The 20,173-nt window shown below is 58.6% G+C and overlaps 1 protein-coding gene across 1 annotated transcript; it reads left to right on the forward strand.

Annotated features, from left to right (window-relative positions):
- The first annotated feature begins 12,979 nt into the window (after positions 1-12,979).
- NKX2-3 (NK2 homeobox 3) lies at positions 12,980-15,083 on the forward strand. The gene is made up of 2 exons (XM_057379269.1): positions 12,980-13,362; positions 14,035-15,083. The coding sequence occupies exons 1-2, from the start codon at positions 13,020-13,022 to the stop codon at positions 14,673-14,675; spliced, it is 984 nt and encodes a 327-aa protein (XP_057235252.1). The 5' UTR covers positions 12,980-13,019; the 3' UTR covers positions 14,676-15,083.
- The last annotated feature ends 5,090 nt before the right edge of the window (positions 15,084-20,173 follow it).

A 20,173-nucleotide genomic window follows, 5' to 3' on the forward strand; every position in this document is an offset into this window, starting at 1 on the left:
AACAAAAAAAACCAAAACAGCTAATGGAAACATTCACAACTGAAGCAAAACACACCTGGCAAGGACCAGTCCTGAATAGACTGGCCACAGGCAAAATTATCTTCCCTCTTTTTAGTATCTGTATTCACAGAATTATAAAAAATAAGCCTGGGAGGCCCCTGAAAGGTCACCCAGCCTGTCTGCCTGCCCCCAAACAAATCAAATCCTTCCTGGTGGAGCTTTTGTCTAAAGTCTTCCTAAAAGAAGCCTCTAACGGCTCCCAGGCAAAACAAGTTTTAATCTCTTTTACCACAATCATTGCAGGGTGAGTCTATGGTTTCTTCTTCTACCCACCTGAAAMAAGGAATAGCCCATTATCTCGTACTTTGTAGCAGGGCTTTATGCATTTAAAGACTTTTATCTTATTTCCCYGTAGTCTTTGWGTTGTGATACGAAGCTACCCTTCAGCCTTCTCCAGTATGTCATGTTTTCTGAATTTCTGATCTTGTTCTTCCCTGGGCCTTCTCCAAGAACAGCAACTTGAAACGCTGAGCCCCAAGTGGGATTCAGTGCTGAGTCTGACACTCTTTAAATGCAGCAGGATCACATCAGGTGTCTTACAAACACCTTGTTACATGTCGTGCTCTGATTCTGCTCTTCTCACTTGGGCTGCTGCTGTCTCACGCTCCCTGCGGGACCCACTGTCACCTCCAGCTACTTTCCCACAGAGCAACCTTGCTCATTCCCCAGCCAGTGCTTGYGAGGTTGACGTTTCCCAACTCATATAAGAGTCTTGGATTTGTTCTTATCAGCAGGTTTATTTCAGGTTTCTTCACTTTCTCAAGAAAATCCCTCTTGCAGACCAGTGCTGCAGGTGAAGATCGCTGATGAAAGCACTGACTACCCCTAAACCAAGCCCAGGCCCTGTCTGAGGACTGAGCATGGGAAACTGCCCTTTCAATACCTTTTCCCAGCYAGCTCTCATGTAGTCACACACTCACATAGACCACATTTCTCCATTACTCACAAGAATTCAAGAATTTAATGTGGAAATGGGGCTAAACTCCTGTGAAAGTCAATATTTAACACATCTCCTCTTTTCTATGTCAGCCAGCACAGAAATCCTCAGGTAGAAAATGTGGTTGATTGAGCTCTTAGCTGATGGCCAAAGCTGTCACTTACTGGTTCATCATCTCTGCTCTTGTGTTGTGTCATTTAATGATGTATTTGCCTGTCTTCAGTCTGTTTATGATCTGTTTATGCCAAAGGTCCCTTTTTCCTTTAGTTCTGCACCCCTGGTCTTGAGTAAAGCTCAGGAACTTGGAAAGCCACGAAGATTCATTTGGGAAAAAAAAAAAAGGGAGGGAAAAGAAATGCTCAACAACAACTACATCCTCAGAACTCATATGTTTATCCAAATTCATCTGAACCTTCTGGGGACAGTGACTTTTTAGGGTAAAACGAAAACAAGTTCAAGTGAGTTTTCCATCCCTGCAACAGTACAGTAATTCCAGCCAATCTGAAACAATTTTCCAAGAAGATTTCCTGCAACCTCACAGTGATTAAAGGAAATAACATTGTGAATAAAGGGACATTCTTCAAAGTCAATGAAGGAGCCACAAACTGTACATTCTCACAGAGGGCCGGAAAGYGCCGGCGCGAGGTGGATTTTGCGGTGTGTGGCCCCSCAGAAGGAAGAGGGTGGGCTGCTGGCTCCATCCCTCTTCCCCAGTCAGGGGTTGTGACCGGGCTTCTCCTGGAGCAGGCGGTGAGGGAAGAGGGTCCCCAGGCTCTCCATGCTTCAGGGAAAAAGGCTTGGCCCCACAGCTCTGACTCCCCACCTCCAGGTGAGAGCTGGACACGTTTGGGGTCAGGGGACGAGGGGGCAGGAGCCCACTGACCCTCTCAAAACCCAGGGTGACTATGCAAAAAGCAGCATTCCACCATGGCTGTTTCACACCACGACCTTCTTCCCAGAAACCTCCCCAAGTTTCACTTTGCCTGAACAAAATCCTCGGTGCCTGTGCCTGGCTGGGCTCTGAGATTGAGATGGAAATGTGAACGGGCCCGAAAAGCCCCTTGTGCAGAGGTGAGAGCGCTGCACCGCAATGCCGGGCGAGTGGGGTCCTGCCTGTGGCCACCCCGACACAGCAGGCACCCCGAGACTGGGACCAGGGAGGAGCACACACTCCAAATGGCTGGGCAAGGGCACTTTTAAAAGCTCACCTTCTTAGCTAAAACAAAGAGGAGTGGGTTAGGAGGAAGGGAGAAGAGCTGGGGAGGAAGGTGCGAGGGGCTCCCTGGCAGCCTAAGCACACATGATTCAGTTGAAGCCGCGTAATCAGGGAATTAGCTAATGAGCTTACTGCGGCACAGGGACAAGTCCTTTAGAGAGATCGTGGCCACCTGGGGAGGCTCGCAGAGGAGGCCTTAATCTGCAGGGCTGGAAAGACGAGCCCCCTCTGCCCCTCCCCAGCCCTGCTTCCTCCCTGGGCAGAATTTGTCCCGGGGTGCCAGGGGCGGCCGACAGAATCCGACAAGAACTGGGTGCGAAAATGGTAATAAAAAGTGCGTTAAAAAAAAAAAAAAAAAAAAAAAAACAAAAAAACCCCAAAACCAACCAGCCCATGCTCACGGCTGATCTGTGCCATCCGTGCAGTGGGGATGGGGCTGCTCGGGGACCAGCGTGGTTACACAGCACTGTCCAGGCTGCCAGCACAAGGGCTTCCAGAAATATGGATTGACTTTCCCTGCACTGGCAGCTGTGAGGGATTTGTCAGACAAAACCAAATAACTCCAAAATATGGATTGGGTTCTTTTTGCAAGTGGTTCAAATGCAGCTTTATAAAATCTGATGTGAACGCAAATTCATATGTAAGTGCCTGTGAATGTGCTAATTCGAAGGGGAAATGAGTGAGAGAATCTGATGTTGAAAGTCACTTAGAACAATGCAAACATTAAATATACAAATACTCATCAAATACTTATTTACAAAGTGGATTTAGACAGTGAACAGGCTGGGTTGAAAAAAAATTATTTTATGATAAATATTGAACTCATTGAGGAATTCGGGCATGTGGCAGTATTTGCATGAATCAGAGCAGGGGGAGTATGAAAACACCGAAGACAGACCGCTCCRCCAATTAAAAAATGGACAAGCAAAAACCTCAGCCAAAAAAAATGCTCCACTTAAAAATTACTCCACACTAGTGAAGACAGGACTAAACCCATATATTTGCTGGAAAAACTTAAATTGCCGAATTTTATTATTATATTGAGGTAGAATTATTATTAATGATTTGAAAATAAATTACAAAGCTTACACTTATTTTGTAAAAAATTGATTAAAATTTTCTTTGATTGAAAATTTTGAAAATCAATTGAAATTGATTAAAATTTAAAAGGAATTAGATTGAAAACTGTTCTACGGAAACCAATTTCTTTTAATTTTTCAACAAGATATTTTGAAAAATATTTTTCCTTTCAGTTTTTCTAAAGCAGAAAGCTCTTTGAAATTTGAAAGCATTGTGTTCCCATGTTTTCCTTGCCTTCTTTTTGTCCTCTGCCCTGAAGCTGCCTGATGACTGCCTCATGTTCGCGCTGGATTTCCTCCTCTTTTCTCATCCTTTATTCCCTTCGCTCGTGCTTTACAAAATTATAGCACTCTTGTAAAAGAAAAAAAGAAAAACCCTAAATGCAGCATTGCTTCCTCAGCCATTAAAGTGTTGTAAGAATAAAAGTAATTGAAGAAAGAAGAAAAACTTTCCAACATTTAAATAATTTTTCAGCTGCAGTAGAACAAATATGCCTACTCATAAAATGGTGGGACCTACAGCAAAATGAACCTTGATTTTTTTCTCATATTTTTGTGTGAAGATTTTTTTCATTTTTTTGTGTGAAGGTTTTTTTTTTCTGAAATACTTAAGTTGGATTTCCTTTTTTTTTTTCCCTGGTGGTAGGGAAAAATCAGGGTCTATTTTCTGGGGTGCTGCTTTCTGGTTAGTCGTGATGATTCAGGCCTGACTGGGGAGTTAAAACCCTTGTCTGCTGCACCAGGAGCAGAACCTTCTTCTGCAGCCAGAGCCTCCAGCAGAAGGGGTGACATTAGGGGGAGCATGAGCTGTGGGGWTCACCCCACTGCTGTGGGAGCAGCGGGAGTGTGGGGTCACACACCAGGGGAGATGCCAGTGCTGGGACACAAGAGCTTCACACACCTGCAGTGCGACTAAAGGGAGCAAAACTGTGACAGCTGGCATTTGGGAAGGAGGGTGGGATATTCCCTTGCCTTTCCAGTTGGTCAGCACTGCCCCAGCTCTGAGTCCAGCACAATGAGCACWGTGAGTGATGCCCCATGGTTACAAGAATCACCACTTCCCGGGCATGGTGAGGTGGGGACAGATGGATGGGGACAGCAAACCAAGCCCCTCTCTCTCTCAGCATCAGGGTCCTTGCACAGCTCCCTCTCCTCTGAGTGCCCACCGTGGGATAGGGCACAGCCCCATGCCAGGGTGGGGGACTGTCACTCCACAGCAACGAAACAATAGTCAGTGTCGATTATTTATTTTCCAAATAAATCAGCGGGTCCTGCAGGAGAAGGGCTGGAAATCGGCGAGTTTAGATTAGACCCTCCCCAAATCCCGGCTGGGCCTTGAGCCGCTGTCAGGGCTGCAGAGAAACAGCAGCRAACTCTCACGCAAATGGCCTATAAAAAAGGCCCCTGTCAAAGGCACCTTGACCTGGAGGCTCGCTGTGGTGCTGAGCTCCCCGTGGCCCTCCCTCCCCAGGCCGCGCTCCCCTCGCATGATGTATTTCCCCTGCCTTTTTTAGAGCTGCATTATGTTAGCTCCAGGAAACAGCCTCTTCCTTCTTATAAACACAGCCCTGGGTTACTGACCAGCGGCCCTGCCACTCCACAGCCACTCTCTGTCCATCCATCACACCTCGCTGTCACCCTGGCAACATATCTCTTGGACCGGTCCGGCTCCAGAGATGGGAGAGGCAGGAGGGGGGGATAAGGGAGGGGGGGGTCACATACACAGAGCACAATTCCAGCCTGCTGACTAATTCCCTGGAAACCCTGGGGCTGCACAATGAGAAAGCCTTTCCGAGGGTTTCTCGAGCGTTACTGGAAGGTCAGACGAAGGTCAGCGCAAGGACACGGCTCCTACTTTCCCCACCGTCAGCAAGGGCGGGTGCGCGGGGCGGACGTGGGCGAGTCGCGGGGGTACCACGGGTGCACGGCGRGAGGGATGTTTGGAGAGCAGAGCCTGGGCCCAGGGCGGCCCTGGGATGCGGCACGGAGCCCACTCGATGCTACTGGGAGTGGGGAACGTGCCTGGGACGGGCTGGCGGGTGTCCTGGCAGCCAGACAGGCGTCAGTGCTTCCAGCAGGACAGGGCATGGCCGGCGGCGTGGCCTTTTGCCACCCCGGCAAAGGGAGGGATGAGGAAGGGAAGAGCTCCTTTGGCCCCATGTGAACTCCCCACCACCTTTGSTATGGCCCCAGTGCCCGCTGGCCTGACACAGCGGCGCTGCACGGGTCATTCACAGTGYAGGATGGGYTCAAGAGAGCACAGGGTTGGGTCCYGGGGAGAGCATCCCACACATGGATGCCCATGGTCTCCAGTGTGCTGGGACATCAGCAGCATGGGGACAAGACAGGAGCCATATCAAGAGATCAGGCTGCTCTGTCAGTGCTGGCRCAGGAACACATTTTGGCTGAACCTTTGAGCTCCACAGACTCTTGTATGCACRGCTGAAGCACAGCAACCACAGCAGGAGGGGTCCAGCCATGTCCTGCTCCTGAAACACCCCCTTGACCATCCCCACCTGCTTGTCCTTCATGTTAAGCCATTGTCTCCAAGAGGAAATACTATTTAAAGGCAGGTATTTCAAAAGAAATGGGAGATCTCTACTCTCAGAGCAACACAGCACTTCACTTCTGCCCTTTCTCTACGTAAAGCGAGGAGTCAGGTTTACATGGGGATAAAACAAAAAAGGCAACGCTTTTAAGGGCAGACCATCAGAAACCCAAACCAAAGCCCCATGAGGGCAAATCCTTTCTAATCCATGCTCTTCCTCAGAGGTGTAAGTGGAGTGGAAGGGTGGAGGGGGGATTTAAATCTGGAAAACTGAGTTCCCTATCCCTTTGGTCTGGCAGAGGGCCCACCGATAGACTGAAAACAAGTTTGCAGAGAAGCCTGTGTGGGATAATCCAGCTCTGGCCCCTGAGGGGATGAGAACAATTAGGAGTCCTCTCTTAAGTCTCCACTCCAAGACAGAAAAACAGTTTATAGTTTGGTCCAGAGTTGTTGTTAGAAAGTTCTGAATCATCAGGATACACTAACAGTTTCTGCGCAGTAATTGCCAGGATAATTAATTAGGCGGACTGAGAGATAAACTATTAACAGAAGCTTTCAGATCTCCTACCTGCTTTGCTATATGCAGGACACAGGGGCTGCCCTATTAATACAGTGGCTGTTGGCGAGGGTCTGGGCTCAGGAGTGAACCACATGAGCAGCCATGGCTAAATACAGAAAGTATTTCAAAGAAAAATGAAAGAATGGGTATTTATTAGACGTGTGCAGGCCAAGCACATGCTCCACCATTAACCTTTCCAGGCATGGTAATCAGCCAGGGAGCTGTTTGCCTCCACTGTCCCTGAGCATGCCACAGTCCCCACCCCAGCAACCATTCCACTTCCAGAGAATAACCCACCACAGCATTGGAAGCTGGCCTGCTGTGGCATCTGGAAGCATCATGCAAAATACCTTTGGGCTGAGCCTGGCAGGCTTTTGACTCATATCTACCCACAAGAGACAGAGATGATGAGCTGATGATGAGCTTCCCCAGCCCCATCTTCCTTCCTAGCCCCCTAATGCAGGTTGTTGCGTGGCAGGGGATATTTGTGTCAGTCCTCCYGAGCTGGTCAGCAGTGAGTTAGAGCTGAGAAGATGAAAAAGGGCAACAGCTACAGGCCCTGGGTGCCCCTCAGAGCAAATGTCTGCCCCTACAGACAAATGCCAGCAGAGCTGAGGAGTGTCACCACAGAGAGTCCTGTGCACCGCCCTGTGCATGCACTCAGCCAAGGCTGCAAGCGTTAATTTCTGCCAAAGCTGGTTTCTGCATCCTTTCTCAGCTCAATTACCCTGAACCCAGCCTGGCAAACCASCTGTGTACCATTTCTTGCACAGATTTGCCAGCTCCGCGGGTAGCCATGGCCAGGATGGCTTCATCTACATGGGAACAGCCAGAGGAATCTTGATTAAGCAGGGAGAGAAGTGKGGACTGGTTGCCAGGCAGATGCCCTAAACAAGAGTAACTTATCAGCTCTGTTTCCAAGATGAGGAATCTGTCACCACCTTGCACAGAGCCAAACCAGCCACTCTCCCCTCACCAGCATGCCTGTACATGGCACAAGGCTTTCCCTCTCCCCGAAGAAAGCCATAAAAATATCCACCACATAATTTGCAAAATTTCTTCTAGAAAAGGCTTTGCTCKGGCTAAGAAAAGCATTGCACCCAGAATGCTTCAGGGACAGTGCTGGACAGGAGCGGGAGCCAGCGTGCAGCTGCATTCCCAGCCCCGTGTGCTGCCAGCGAGCCGGCCCAGTGGCAGCACGGGGAGGTCCCCAGCCCCGAGGAACACCGAGTGCTGCGGACAGCGAGGAACCACTCCACCAGCACACACACAGCCAAGCTCGACACGGTTAATCCCTCCAGTTTATTATGTAATAAAACGCTTTCCAGACCTGTTAAAATTTAATTGGTTTAATCTTAATTGTTCCATTTTCTATGGCACATGCAAACACAGAGCCTGACCCTGCCACTCTCGTGTGAACTGTCCCAGGGGCTGTGGTGGGAGCAGGATGAAACCCGCTGACCTCAGCGGGATTATGTGCATGAATCAGAGCAGCAGGCCTGGGCTTGGAGCAGAAATCCAGYACTGGGCAGGTCGCCAGCACAAGGCCCAGGGTCCACTTAGGCTCCACTTAAGCCCTATGGGATGCAAGTGGTACGCAGGCCTGTGGATGTGAGCGGGGAGCAAGCCTCGTGCTGGGCCTCTGCTGAAGGATGAATTTCAGCYCAGCTTCTTAACCTCATGGACATGCAAACATAGAGCAATGGCTTCTTAGACACAGAGCAAGATGCTCCCAGAAAGGCTGTGTGATGTGCTTTACCAACAGGGTGGTGTATGTGTGCCTGCAGCAGTGTCCTCCTTCTCCTGGACAGGGGACCCTCTCATGGCACGGTCAGTAACTGTGATTTATGACAGCTTCCACTCCAGAGGAAGAGGTGTTTTGCTACCCTCTGCACGTCCACAGTCATGGGSCTGTGTTATGCAGCAGGGTGGCTTTGTGAATCCTGGATATCCTTTGTGCRCAAGAGATGCCAAATAAAAGCAGGCAGGAAGGGGTCCTTGGCTCTAGCATCTCTTATCCTGCATTGCTTTAGATGAAGGATGACCTTTACCTGCTCCTGCAAGKTGGCTCTCACCAAGCTCAACATGTCAGCCTCAGTTTCAGAGGCCCATCAGGCACTGAAATCAAAGGCAATCTTCCTTTTGGTGTCCCAGCCCACTGAGTTCCCCTTGCTGCAGTGGGCAGCACCCTTGTATTTTCTGCTTCTATCCCCCAAAGTGTTTAACTCTGAATGTTCCACACAGCTACTGGTATCTCTTAAATCAACCTCCCACCTTGAAAAAATATGTGTAGGATGCTAGAGTCTATTTCTGACCCTTAGAAAACACATTTATTTTTCATTGAGGCTTTGCTTCGGGACGTATTTCCAGGCCCTGCATCCCTGCAAGAGCTGTGAAGAAAAAGTAAATCAGCCAATATCAATGGAGAAAAAAAATACYGAAGAAAAGAAGATATTTGCAGTGATGTATTTCTCAAGAAAATGGGCATTAGTTGGGTGATTCTTGGCCAAACCAAGCCAGCTGTTTCTGAGGATTTGGAGAGGTACAGGCAGGTGTCAAGGGGCAAACCCAAACGAACTAGATGGTCTAGGCACTGCTTGAGCACAGCAGAGGGAAATGGAGACAGACTGTTGCTGGAAGAGTATCCCTTGCCTGGATCCGGCTCCGCTGCCTAYAGAAGCCCTCTGCTCTCCTGAGGAATACAGTTTCTTTTCAGAGTTGTGGAAATGAGCCATTCCTATGCAAGCGGCAGGGCAGGGATAAACACCATCCTTTTCCCCAAGAGCTGGGACAAGGTGGGCGCACTCAGAGAGTGGGWCTGGGCTGGGAGCTGGCGGCGGGGCCACTCCGTGTCCGCTCCCCGCGGAACCCCTCAGGGCGCGCCCGCTGTGCRAAGAGAGCCGGACCCGGGAGAGGGCGGAGCGCCGTGCCGTGCCGTGCCGTGCCGGACCAGACCAGGGTCCACCGCCGGCAGGTGACCGAGGCGTGCGGGGCCGGTGCGGGCTGGAGGAGACGCGGTCCCACCGGCGGCACCAGCGGCGGGTCGCTGCCCCGGGACCCGCCGCCTCTCCGCGTCGCGTCGCCGGCCCCGCCGTGCGGGGGCGTCCCCGGCGCGCTGCGGTTCTCACATAAATCAGAACCGAGCTCCTGGGAAAGGGCCATCCTTCACCGGGCGCTGCTGACAGAGAACGAGAACCAGACGGGCCCTGAGATAAACCACGGCGCGCAGCGTTTACACAAGGGCAGGCTCTGTGTAAATAGAGCCGRGCGCGGGGGGCAGCTCCCGGCGGCGCGGTCCGCTCCGGCCGCGGCCCCAGCCCGCGGGCCGCCGGGCTCCCGGGGCGGCGGGCAGGTGGGTACCGCCCGCCCAGCGTCTCCCGCCGCCGTGCCCCGTTGGCTCCCCGAGCACGGAGGCTGGAGACAGGGCCGGATTAGCGTGTTTGTTTGTTTACGGCCATTAGCGCGGGGCCGGCTCCAGCACTCCGCACCCGCGAGACTAATGGAGCAATTAGCAGCCCCGGGGCTGATAGCATCGCCCCGAGYGAGGCCCCCGGCCGCGGCCGCTGCTACCGGGCTGCCTGCGGCCGGGGCCCTCGGGCGGGAGCGGGCTGCTCGCCCGCCCGCCAGCCGCGGGCCGCAGCAGGGCTGATGCTCGCTCCCCGGGCCCGGGGGGGCTCTTGGCTCTCTTGGCTCCGCTGCAGCATCCGCACGGCGAGCTCCATCCATTACAATAATCCCCTGTCTAAACAGAGCGCAGGAGCGGCCGGGACAACAAGGCCCTGCTGTAAACAGAGCTCAGGGGACGCCGCTAATGATATAAATAAAATAACCATTAATAGCCCGATGACCCCAGCCCAGCCGGCTTGGGAAAGCCCTGCAGCCGCATCCCGGGGCTGAYACCCGCCGGCAGGTACCAGGGCTGCCCTGCTCCTTGCTTCCCCTGGCTTCTATACCTACGTACCACCCACCCCGTCCGGTCGCGCTCCTCGGCGCCAGCCGCCTCGGTACGGGCACAGTCGGGCTCGGCCATCTCCCCTCTTCCTCGGCTCTCCCAGCCGGGAGCTCACCGCCGATCGGCCTCCACCAAAAAGGGGATACTGGCATGGGGGGGAAAGCGCGGGCTCAGTTACCACACCGGCAGACCGGCGGAGGATGAGGCGGCCCRGAAAAGGCCCAGTCGCGGCTTTGCTCCCTGCGCCGGGCGTGGGTTCYCCGAGCAGTCCGTGTGACCGGCAGCAGCACAAATGAGTGGGTCCCAGCGGGAGAACCACTCGCACCGCCGGGGAGACGTCCCGAAGCGTCGTTTATCTCCGATCTGGGCTCCCAGAGCCCGCAGGCCGCGCCGGGCGATCGGCCCGTCCGGGATCCCTCTGCGGGAGCGAGCCAGACCCTGCCGAGCCGGGCCCTGGCCCTCGGAATGGTGGCTGCCGCTCCCGCAGACTGACGGGCAGGCGGACATCGGCTGTGTCCCGGCAGTTTTTATGGCCGGCACCAGCGAGGGCACCGGCCCTTGACGCTGTCCTTCCCGCCGCGAAGCTCGGCCGCGATGGGGCTCCCAGGGAACGCGGCGCTGTGCAGAGCCCGGCGCTCGCCGCGCTGCCGCCGGGGCCCGCGCCTGCACCTCCGCGGGACGGGGGCCCCGAGGCGGGCGGGAGCGGCCCGGGACGGTGGCGGATGTGTAACACCGATAAGAGCTAATTGTTACTAATTCTTTTCGGAGCCCCGGCAGCGACGCAGCGCCGGACTCCTCTGCGCGCCAGCGGCACGGGGCAGAGACGGGCCCCGSTCAGGCCTGCTTTACTGCGGGCGCACTTCCCCGTCCACCGTTCGGATCGCAGGAAGGCGTCTCGTAGGGGGAGCGGGCGGGAAGCAGCGATAAGAGACCGAATAATCGAATTTATATGGCGAGGGGTTTAAGGCTGCTCGGTGGCAGCGGTCCGATGCGCCGGGGGAACGGGAACCGGTCCCACCGCGGCACCGGTAGTACATGAGATGCGGCGAAGTGCTCGAGACTTGGGCTYCTGTTCCGGGCTGCGCCGCCAGTAAATACGTCTCTGGGGCGTGCAGAAAGACGAAGAAACGAGGACACCGACAGAGCSGCTAAACGGCCGAGCCGCCGGACGTTAACAACACGAGGGAAACTCCCGGGAAGACCCCGGGAAGCCCCGGCGCTGGGACACTCACCTGCCCGGCGTACGCGCCCGGCTCCGGTGGCCTCGCCCCGTCGCCGATCCAAACCCTGCGGGGCAGCAGGATTTTAATCACAACGAAAAAATCTCACCAAGGAACCTCTGCCCCTCCCTCGGTGCGCCCGCTGCCCGCGCCGCGGCAGCTCGGAGCCCCTGCAAGAGTCCGAGGGCCGCGGGGAGCGCCGAGGGGCCTCGGCATCGTCCGCATCACCGGGGGCTCAGTCGGTGCCCGGTGAAGCCCTATAGCCGGGGCGCCCTCAGTGCGGAAGAGCTCGGAAGGCTCATTCGGTTCGTCACCCGCCGGCACGGCGGCGAGGCGGCTCCGCGGAGCCACTTTCTGCCCGTTACCGGCGGGAGAAACGAAACAAAACGAAACGAAACGAAAGAAAACGAAAAACAACGAAAGAAAACACCGACGATCACGGTATCGCGCTCCCCACCCAGCCCCGCGTTACCGCGGTCCCGGCCTGCCCGTCCGGCCGGGCCCGGTCCGCCCGACTGGGCCTGGCGGTCGCGGGCTGCGGGGCCCGATCCGGCGGCGGCGGCGAAGCGCGCTTTCCCCTGTGCGGACGCGTGTCRCACCGACTGCGGCGAGCTGGACCGGCCTGCAGATTGGCCCATCCCGGGGGTATTTGCKAGGGCACCGGCGGGGGGACTGGGGCTGGAAGGGGATGCGGAGTGGGTCGGCTACGTGTACATCGCACGGCTACGGTCCGTCCGGGACCGGCGGGGTCGCCGTCGGCTCCGGGAGGGGTGCAGGGCGGCGGAGACGAAAACTCCCCTCCGCTACGCGTCCTGGGCAKTGGGAGGCATTTGCGGGACCGTGTTGGTGGGGCAGAGAGGCCGGGCCGGCGGGGCCGCACATGTCGGCCCTTCCCGGGGCCGGACCGAGCCTTGTGCGGGCAAGGGCCAGCGGGGCGCGCCCGGGCGGGGGTCCCTACCTACCTACACGTGCTTAGCACTGGGGGCCGCGGCGGCGGCGGCCGCTGCTCTCTGCGGGGACCCCGACCCCGGCGCACCGTCCCCGCGCCGGCCGGGAGGGTGACGGGCCGGCGGGGYGCTCTGCGGGAAAGCGGCCTCCCCGAGTGCAGCCTTAATACATTGCTATTTCTGGCCGGGCGGCCGGAGCCGGGCAGGGGGCCGGCTCTGCCTCCCCCTCCCTCCAATGGCGAGGCCGCCCCCGGCCCCTCCTTGCCGTGACGTGCCGGCCCGGGGCAGAGGAGGCTCCCGAGCCTTTGGCTGTCCCTGCAGAAGCTGTAACAAAACGCAGACCCCCAGCGCCGAGCTAATGGAGGCAACTTAGAAGCAGGCGCGGCCCCTCGTCTCTCGGCGCTGCCTGCTCCCCCCGCACCGGGCGCGGCGCTCCCCCCCCGAGCAGCCACCCGAGCGCCGCCGGGCCCGCGGGACTGCTTGGCCGCTTGCGCTGCCCCGATGATGTTACCGAGCCCCGTCACCTCCACACCTTTCTCTGTCAAAGACATCCTCAACCTGGAGCAGCAGCAGGACCCGCACTATGGGGCCCAGCTCCCGCACCACCTGGAGCACCACTTCCACCCCGCTGCCTGCCTGCTTGCGGCCGCCGACGGCGCCCGCTTCTCCGACGGCGAGGAGGAAGAGGAGGAGGAAAAGCTTTCCTACCTGAGCCCCATGGCAGCGCCCGGCAGCCAGGCAGACGCTCGGATCTCCGCCGACAACTACGTTCACGCCGTGCTGCGTGGCTCCTGCGAGGCCCCCGGCCCGGGAGAAGAGCTGGACCCCGCGGTCCGCGACCCAAGTGAGTATCGGCTCCGCTGCACTCCCCCGCACTGCACCGCCCCACCGGGACGGGTCCGCACTGGCTTCCCGTGGTCCGTTCCCAGCCCTCGAGCATCGCCCCGCGAAGCCSCGGTCCTGGCGCTGCAGCTCGCTCCATGTCCCTTGGCCATGTCGAGCCGGGACGGGCACATCGCGGGGCTGCCACCGCCCTCCTCCGCGCCCCGCTCGCCTCCTCCCTGGGGAGTGCCTCCGCTTGGCCCCAATCCGGAGGTGCCGGATCAGGTCCCGGCTTCGCAAAATCGGCAGCGGAGAGGGAGGAACGGGTCGGGTTAGGCCCAGTCCACACCCGCTACGGCGGGGCCCGGCGGAGAGCAGGTGCCCGGCGCTGTGCGCAGCCCGGCCCGGAGCTCTCCTCGCGGTGCCGCAGCGGTAAATTCGCAGCMGGCCCGGAGGTGCGGTAAAATGCCCGGTCCCGCCGCCTGAATCGGGCCCTCGCAAACACAGGCGGTGCCGGAGACGGCTTATCCCAGCTCTGCCTCCCCGCCCGCACCGCGGTGCCCCGACGGGCGCGTAGTGCCGCGGGATCGGCCGGGGCGCGGCGCGGAGCTCTCGTCCGCCGGTGGGGCCCGTCGGGAGCAGCGAGCGCCCGGCGTCGGCGAGGCGCAGCGGTGACCTGTGCTCCCCTGTACAGAAAGTTGCGTCCTGAAGAAGCCGCTGGACGCTGCGGAGAAGGCGGAGGAGACGGAGAGGCCAAAGCAGAGGAGCCGGAGGAAGCCGCGCGTACTCTTCTCCCAGGCGCAGGTCTTCGAGCTGGAGCGTCGATTCAAGCAGCAGCGTTACCTGTCGGCGCCCGAGCGGGAGCACCTGGCCAGCAGCCTCAAGCTCACCTCCACGCAGGTGAAGATCTGGTTCCAGAACCGGCGCTACAAGTGCAAGCGGCAGCGGCAGGACAAGTCGCTGGAGCTGGGCGGCCCCGCGGCCCCGCCGCCGCCGCGCMGGGTGGCCGTGCCCGTGCTGGTCCGTGACGGCAAGCCGTGCCTCGGCGGGTCGCAGGGCTACAGCTCGGCATACAACGGGCCCTACTCCTACAACGGCTTCCCCGCCTACGGCTACGGCAACGCTGCCTCCTACAACCCCGGCTACGGCTGCACCTACCCGGCGGGCACCGGTGGCGCGTCCATGCAAGCCGCCTGCAGCCCGGCGGCGGCCGCCAGCCCCTTCGTGAACGTGGGCGGCCTGGGGGGCTTCAGCGGCGGCGGCCAGCCGCTGCACCAGGCGGCGGCGGGGCCTTCCTGCGGCCAGGGCGCACTGCAGGGCATCCGGGCCTGGTAGCCCGCACGCACTGAGGGTCGGGAGCGGACCGACAGGACGGCTCGGCGGCTCCGCGGCCCCGTTATCACCCGCACCGCAGCCCGGCTGCGCGCCACGCGCCCTGGACCGGAGGCGGCGGCGGGACGGCGCGGCGGGACTCTGGCGCTCCCGCGAGCATCATGCGGGGCCGGCGATGGATGGAGCGGAGCGGCGAGGCAGGACGGGGCCACCCGAACCCGCAGCGAAGCGCCGCCGCCCCGCGGAGCCGCCGCGACGGCCGGGCSGGCCGGGCGGAACGGAGCCGATCGCGCCGCGCCAGCGGAGCAGCTTTGCTTGTAAAAAGCCGACGGCGGGGCCCGCTAGTGCCGCGGCCCCTCTGTCTACTCTGTATCGGTCACTGCCAGCGCCAGCTCGCCCAGTCAGTCAATAAACCAGGTGCAATATTCGCCGCCCGATCCTCCTTCGTCCACCGGCCCGTGCCCGGCGGCGGGGCGGTCGCCGCGTCGTGCCCGCGGGGCAGGGCGGCCCGACCGGCTTGTGAGCGTGCCAAGGGCGCTGAATGGGGCCGTGTAGCTCAGAGCCGGGCCCATTGTGGCCGCCGGGCCGGCGCTGAAAGGAGCCGCCGAGGAAGGTAGCGGGAATAGGCGCTTATTGGATTCGGGAACAAAAGGTGTGGCAGGGAGGCGAGGGACAAAGGGGCCCCGGCGCCGAGATTGACGGGCCGCTTTGCCCCCCACTGAGGCCCAGGCCCGGCGCTTTATGCGCGGGGGCTGCAGAAACGTGCTGGGTTTTGTTCCCCATTCTGGGAGCGCAGGGGAAGAGGAGGGGGGTCCGCGGGCCGCTGATTAGGGCCGGCCGGGCCGGGCAGCCTGAATGCCGGGGCATTATTGCTACATGTTCAGCCATTTCGCTCGATTGCAGGGGGAGGGGGCGGTCGAGGCCCCCAAGCCCCAYGGGACCGGCCGCGGGGTCTCCTGCTGTCCGCCCCGTCCCGGATCGCGCCGTCCCGCTGTCGCCGCCGCGGCGCTCTCGGGGCGGTGGCGGCCCCGCTGCCGCGGCCGTGCCTCTGCCGTGCGGGTCCCGCCGAGCCCCGCCACCGGGGCCGGAGCCGTGCCGGGCAGAGCCGAACACCCGCAGAGCCCCGGCTGGGGCATCCCGGGCGGCAGTGGGGACCAGAGGCGCCGGGAGCTCTCCCGTGCCGTCCGCACATCTGCCGGGCCGCCACGCTGGAGCTCCGGAGGTATTTCCAGCGGAGCCTTCTTGGAGCCGGCGTGACGGACGCAGACCAGGGGCTCGGTTTTCCACCCCCTGACCTAGCGCTGCCCACCATGTCTTCCCCTTGACCTCCCCAGGTGCGTTGTGTGACAGTCCCTCTGTCCTGAGCAGAGGACTAGGCTCTGCCCTCGCAGGTAACCACCGGTGACGCTGCTAAACCGGGTTTTTTTTTTCGCTGCACATTCGCACCATTCAAGCTGAACGGGCTCCTTTGGGGGCTGCCGTTTGAAAGGAACAGGAGAAATTCTTTCCACTTCAGGGACAGAGCAGGCAACCCACAGACCCCAGATCCCAGCCTGGCTCGGCACGACACCCCGCTGTCCTGCGAGCCACCCCGAGGCCAGCAGGCTTCACGGAGCCGGCGCTGGGAGAGGATGCGGCACGCCCAGCTGATTGTTTGCTGGATGGCAGTAAGGTGTCGYAGGAGAGGAAGCCCAGGCCCTGCTCTTGGCTTTCGGAGATGAGTGGTTAAGGGCYTGTGGTCTCGTGGGTAGAAACAGGATAGCCAAGAACAAAGGTAATGCRCTCTCTTCACAGCAGCAGTCAGGCTGGGGAGATTTGTCTCTGCCATAGGAAAGAGTTGCATTTTCCTCCATGTTCTGCCAGACTGTTGTCTGCAAAAAYAGGGGACCTATGTGAGTTCATGCTTCAATGTGCAAGCCAGAGGAACTGGGACCACAATAGAAGCTCCTCCAAAATCAGAGTGTGTGAGAGGAGTTCCCAGCTTAACACATCCCCTCAAAGTACATGGCAGTTGATTAGAAATCCACTGCATCTCAGCAGCACCCAGAGCCTCTGGATGAGACCAGAGCCCCAGCATGGGGYGTGCTGCCTGGGGCTGTAGCCACAGTCTCTAGAGCACAGACAGTTCTGTAAAGTGAAAGGACTCACAGGAACCCCACAGCCACGTTGCAAGAGGTGACACTGGGCAGCACCAGCATGACCCAGCACCAACAGTACCCAGCCATAGTTTTGARGTCAGTATTGAGCTCTTCCCAATTGTATCTGGTGACAACCCTGACCCCTCTCTCCCTGCACGGAGCTGGAACAGCGCCCAGCYGGGCGATTCCAAGGCCTGACTCCAGGCTGATGTTGCATGGCGCTGGAARTTTCTAGATGTCCACCATAGCAAGCCCTATTCCTGGGAAAGATCCCAGCTGTCCCACCAGCTCAGATTGGAGGAAGGGCAAGGGGTTAGTGGGAGGGACCCCTCTGCAGAGCCTCGCCCAAAGCCCCTGAGCTGATGGGGAGGATAAAACAGCACAAAGAGCCGGCGTACTGGAGGGTCTGGAGAAGGGTGGCGGAAGTGGAGCGCTCCAAAGAGGAGGAACAGCCGGCAGAGGCCAGTGGGAGGGAGATGGTGGGAGATTGCAGATTGGACCGGCGGCCCAGGGCGGGGAGACACAATGGAGGGAAGTTGCTGCGTGGCTGCGCTGGAGGCAGCAGCCGCCCATGATGCACCRTGTCCCCCACACCCCAGGCTGAAGCAGGATGCCTGCAGAGGGGTGAGAGGCACGGGGAAATCTCTGGTGGAAATTCCTCTGGCATGGTCCCACTGTGGAGGTGGYGTAACCCAAGGAACATCAGGGAGGGAGGGATGGGGATGGCCATGGCCAAGGGGCAGAGGGCATGTGTTCCTTCCTGGTTGATTGGGGGATTTACTGCTGTTTGGGAAAAAAGATGGGAAGGTGCTGATTGATTTCAAACAGGGATGAGATTCTATAAGTGTACTGATTTAAAGGAAAGGAGGGACTTTTGGGGCAGCTAGGCTTTAACTCCCAGGCCTTAGACCCGTTCTGTGTGCAGACTCCAGTTGTGTTTTTTTAATCAGGTTTCCTGGGCAAAGAGGAACCCATAAGCAGAACTTGTCTCTTGGGTGGAGGCTCTATCCAAAGCCCGGTTTTTTCTGGTTTTCTGTAGCCTTTCCATCATGCTCAGGATCACATGGAAGCTGTTCCTTCTGCAGCACCACAGATATGCCCTTGTTTCTTCTTCCTGACATCTTTTTCCCTTCCTCCCTCCCTCCCTACTACTGAGGTCATACTTCCCCCTCTTCATGTYCATCCTTCTGTCTCCACCACACACTTGCTGCCATCAGCAAGGAGCTCACCTGGGTGCAGAGGGAGATGTSTGCTCCCAGTGAGGCTGGTCAGGCTGCCTTTCAATCTGGGCAGACATCACTGATTTTCTACTTCAGCCGGGTCGTAGCCACCTCCTGCTGCCTGTGTTGGGAGCCTGGGGACCCAGCTGTTTGCTAGGGTGATGCCCAGCTCTTGCTCCTTTATTTGGGGTGGCAGCTCTTGCTCTGCAGAGCTTCCCACTGCAGCTGCCCCAGCCCTTGAGTTGGCAACTGCTGAGGCTGTTTGGCCACTGAGGCTCTGTGGAACCGTCAGGTCTCAAAGATGCTGGAAGCTCCTCCTGGYAATGGCAATGTGGGGTTATCACACAAGAACTCTCCAGTGCCAAGAAAGCTGCTGCCAGCCATGGATCAGGTAATTAAAGTATTGGTACTTGTGCTGTGGAGCCTCCAGCCAGGCTCTCTCCCATTACCTGCCAGCACACGGGGCAGGGACCCGCCTCCCTTCCTGGGGTGAGTCACTGCATCACAAGRTGACTACACCTGCCTGAGCAGGGCGCCGGGGCTTGCACGGTTTAGCTGTTCCTTCTTCCTGCAGTGGTGAGACCAGGCACAGCGCTGCTGCTCGGGATCCAGGTGACCCACGAGGGATCCACTCTGATTCAACCAAGGATCCGGGTGACCCGTCCACAGAGGGGGACTGAATCTTTGTCCCTTCCAGAGCAGAGTGCTGCTRAAGGTCAAAGCCGCCCCTGTGTCCTGCCAGAGCCCTTCCCGGCTGCACCATGCCACCATTTCCCGCCCGGGCAATAAAACCCACAGACACTTCCCCAGGAACGACCCTTCTCCGCTCCCGGGGCTGCTGCGGGCGGGCGGTGCCGGGGCCAGCGGGGTCCCGGGGTGCTGCCTGGGATCCTCCGGTCCCCCGGGCTGCCAGCAGGGACAGGGACACTCGCTGCCGGGGCCTGTCCCCAAGCGAGATACGCCACCGCCATCTATCGGCCACCGCCCGGGGACAGGGAGCGACAGACGCCCTTCTGTCCCAGCCATCCCGAGCCGCGGGGTTCTGTCGCTGATGTTGGCTCGGTTTGGGGATGCCCTAGTCCCCCTACAAGACYTGGAGSGCTGCRGAGSGTCGGGGCAGGGTGTCGTGTCCCCRCTAGGAAGGGCAGCGGGACAGACTGGACATCAGGAATGCTGGTCTGGTTGCGTGGGCTTTGGGCAGGTCGGTGTCTCCCACGGCAGAGCCCTGGGGCACTCCCGACCCACGCGGGAACATTGCTGCACCGGGAAGCAAAGGACGCACCCACCCGTGCCCCGCTGCGAGGGGAGAGCTGGGGACAAGGCCAGTGTCCCCCCCCTAGCCTCTGGCCACCGTGCAGGTCCCTCGCTAGCGAGCAGTGCCTTGCTGTGTTCTTCTGGATGAGCACAGGCACCAACATGTCTCTGTGAGAAATCCAACAGATTTCCAGCTGTGATTATCTTTTCTGTCCCAAAATTAKACAATTCACCGAATTCTGGAGCCTCCTAAAACTCCTGACACCCTGGCACTGCCTGCAGCTTCCAGCTCACRTGCTCCCTCCCTGCATGTTCTTGCCCAAGGACACAGGATGGCCGTCGGTGTCCATCGCCTGGTGACTGTCACAGCTGTGTCCTCACCAGAGGGAGCTGTGTCCCACATTGAGGCACAGCCCAGTTTTGGCCCAATTCCCATTTTTACATGGACACGCTCCAGGTGACATACTGCTCAGGTCTAACGGGCACCCAAAGGTGCTCGGATTTTCATTTCTCCTGGCACCCCRCAGCTGTGCCAGGCATGGTCTGTGCCTGCCAGGAGTCTCGTATGTCAGTCCCAAAGCCCTGCTGCGCCAGGGGGCTTTGTCTGAGACTGACACTGGCTGCCAGTGCAGTGTCTGCAGGCATGCTGGGCCAGGGAGATTGGAGGAGGCTTCAGCACCAATCTCCTGCAACAGCCATTGCTTCAGCTGCCTTTGAGGATGATCCCAGACCAAGCTCCAGTRTCACAGCATGCCTGAGCTATCCTCACTCATGTGGGGACACCTGCAAGAATGACCTGCTGCCACCCCCATCCTGCCCAGAAGCAGGTCCTTTACCACCTCTGCCACCTCCCCAGTGGAACAGGCCATCTGCCCACACCCCAGCTCCA

Source organism: Malurus melanocephalus, unplaced genomic scaffold (assembly GCF_030028575.1).
Source record: "Malurus melanocephalus ecotype Western Australia unplaced genomic scaffold, MMel_1.1 scaffold_12, whole genome shotgun sequence".
Taxonomy (NCBI): domain Eukaryota; kingdom Metazoa; phylum Chordata; class Aves; order Passeriformes; family Maluridae; genus Malurus; species Malurus melanocephalus.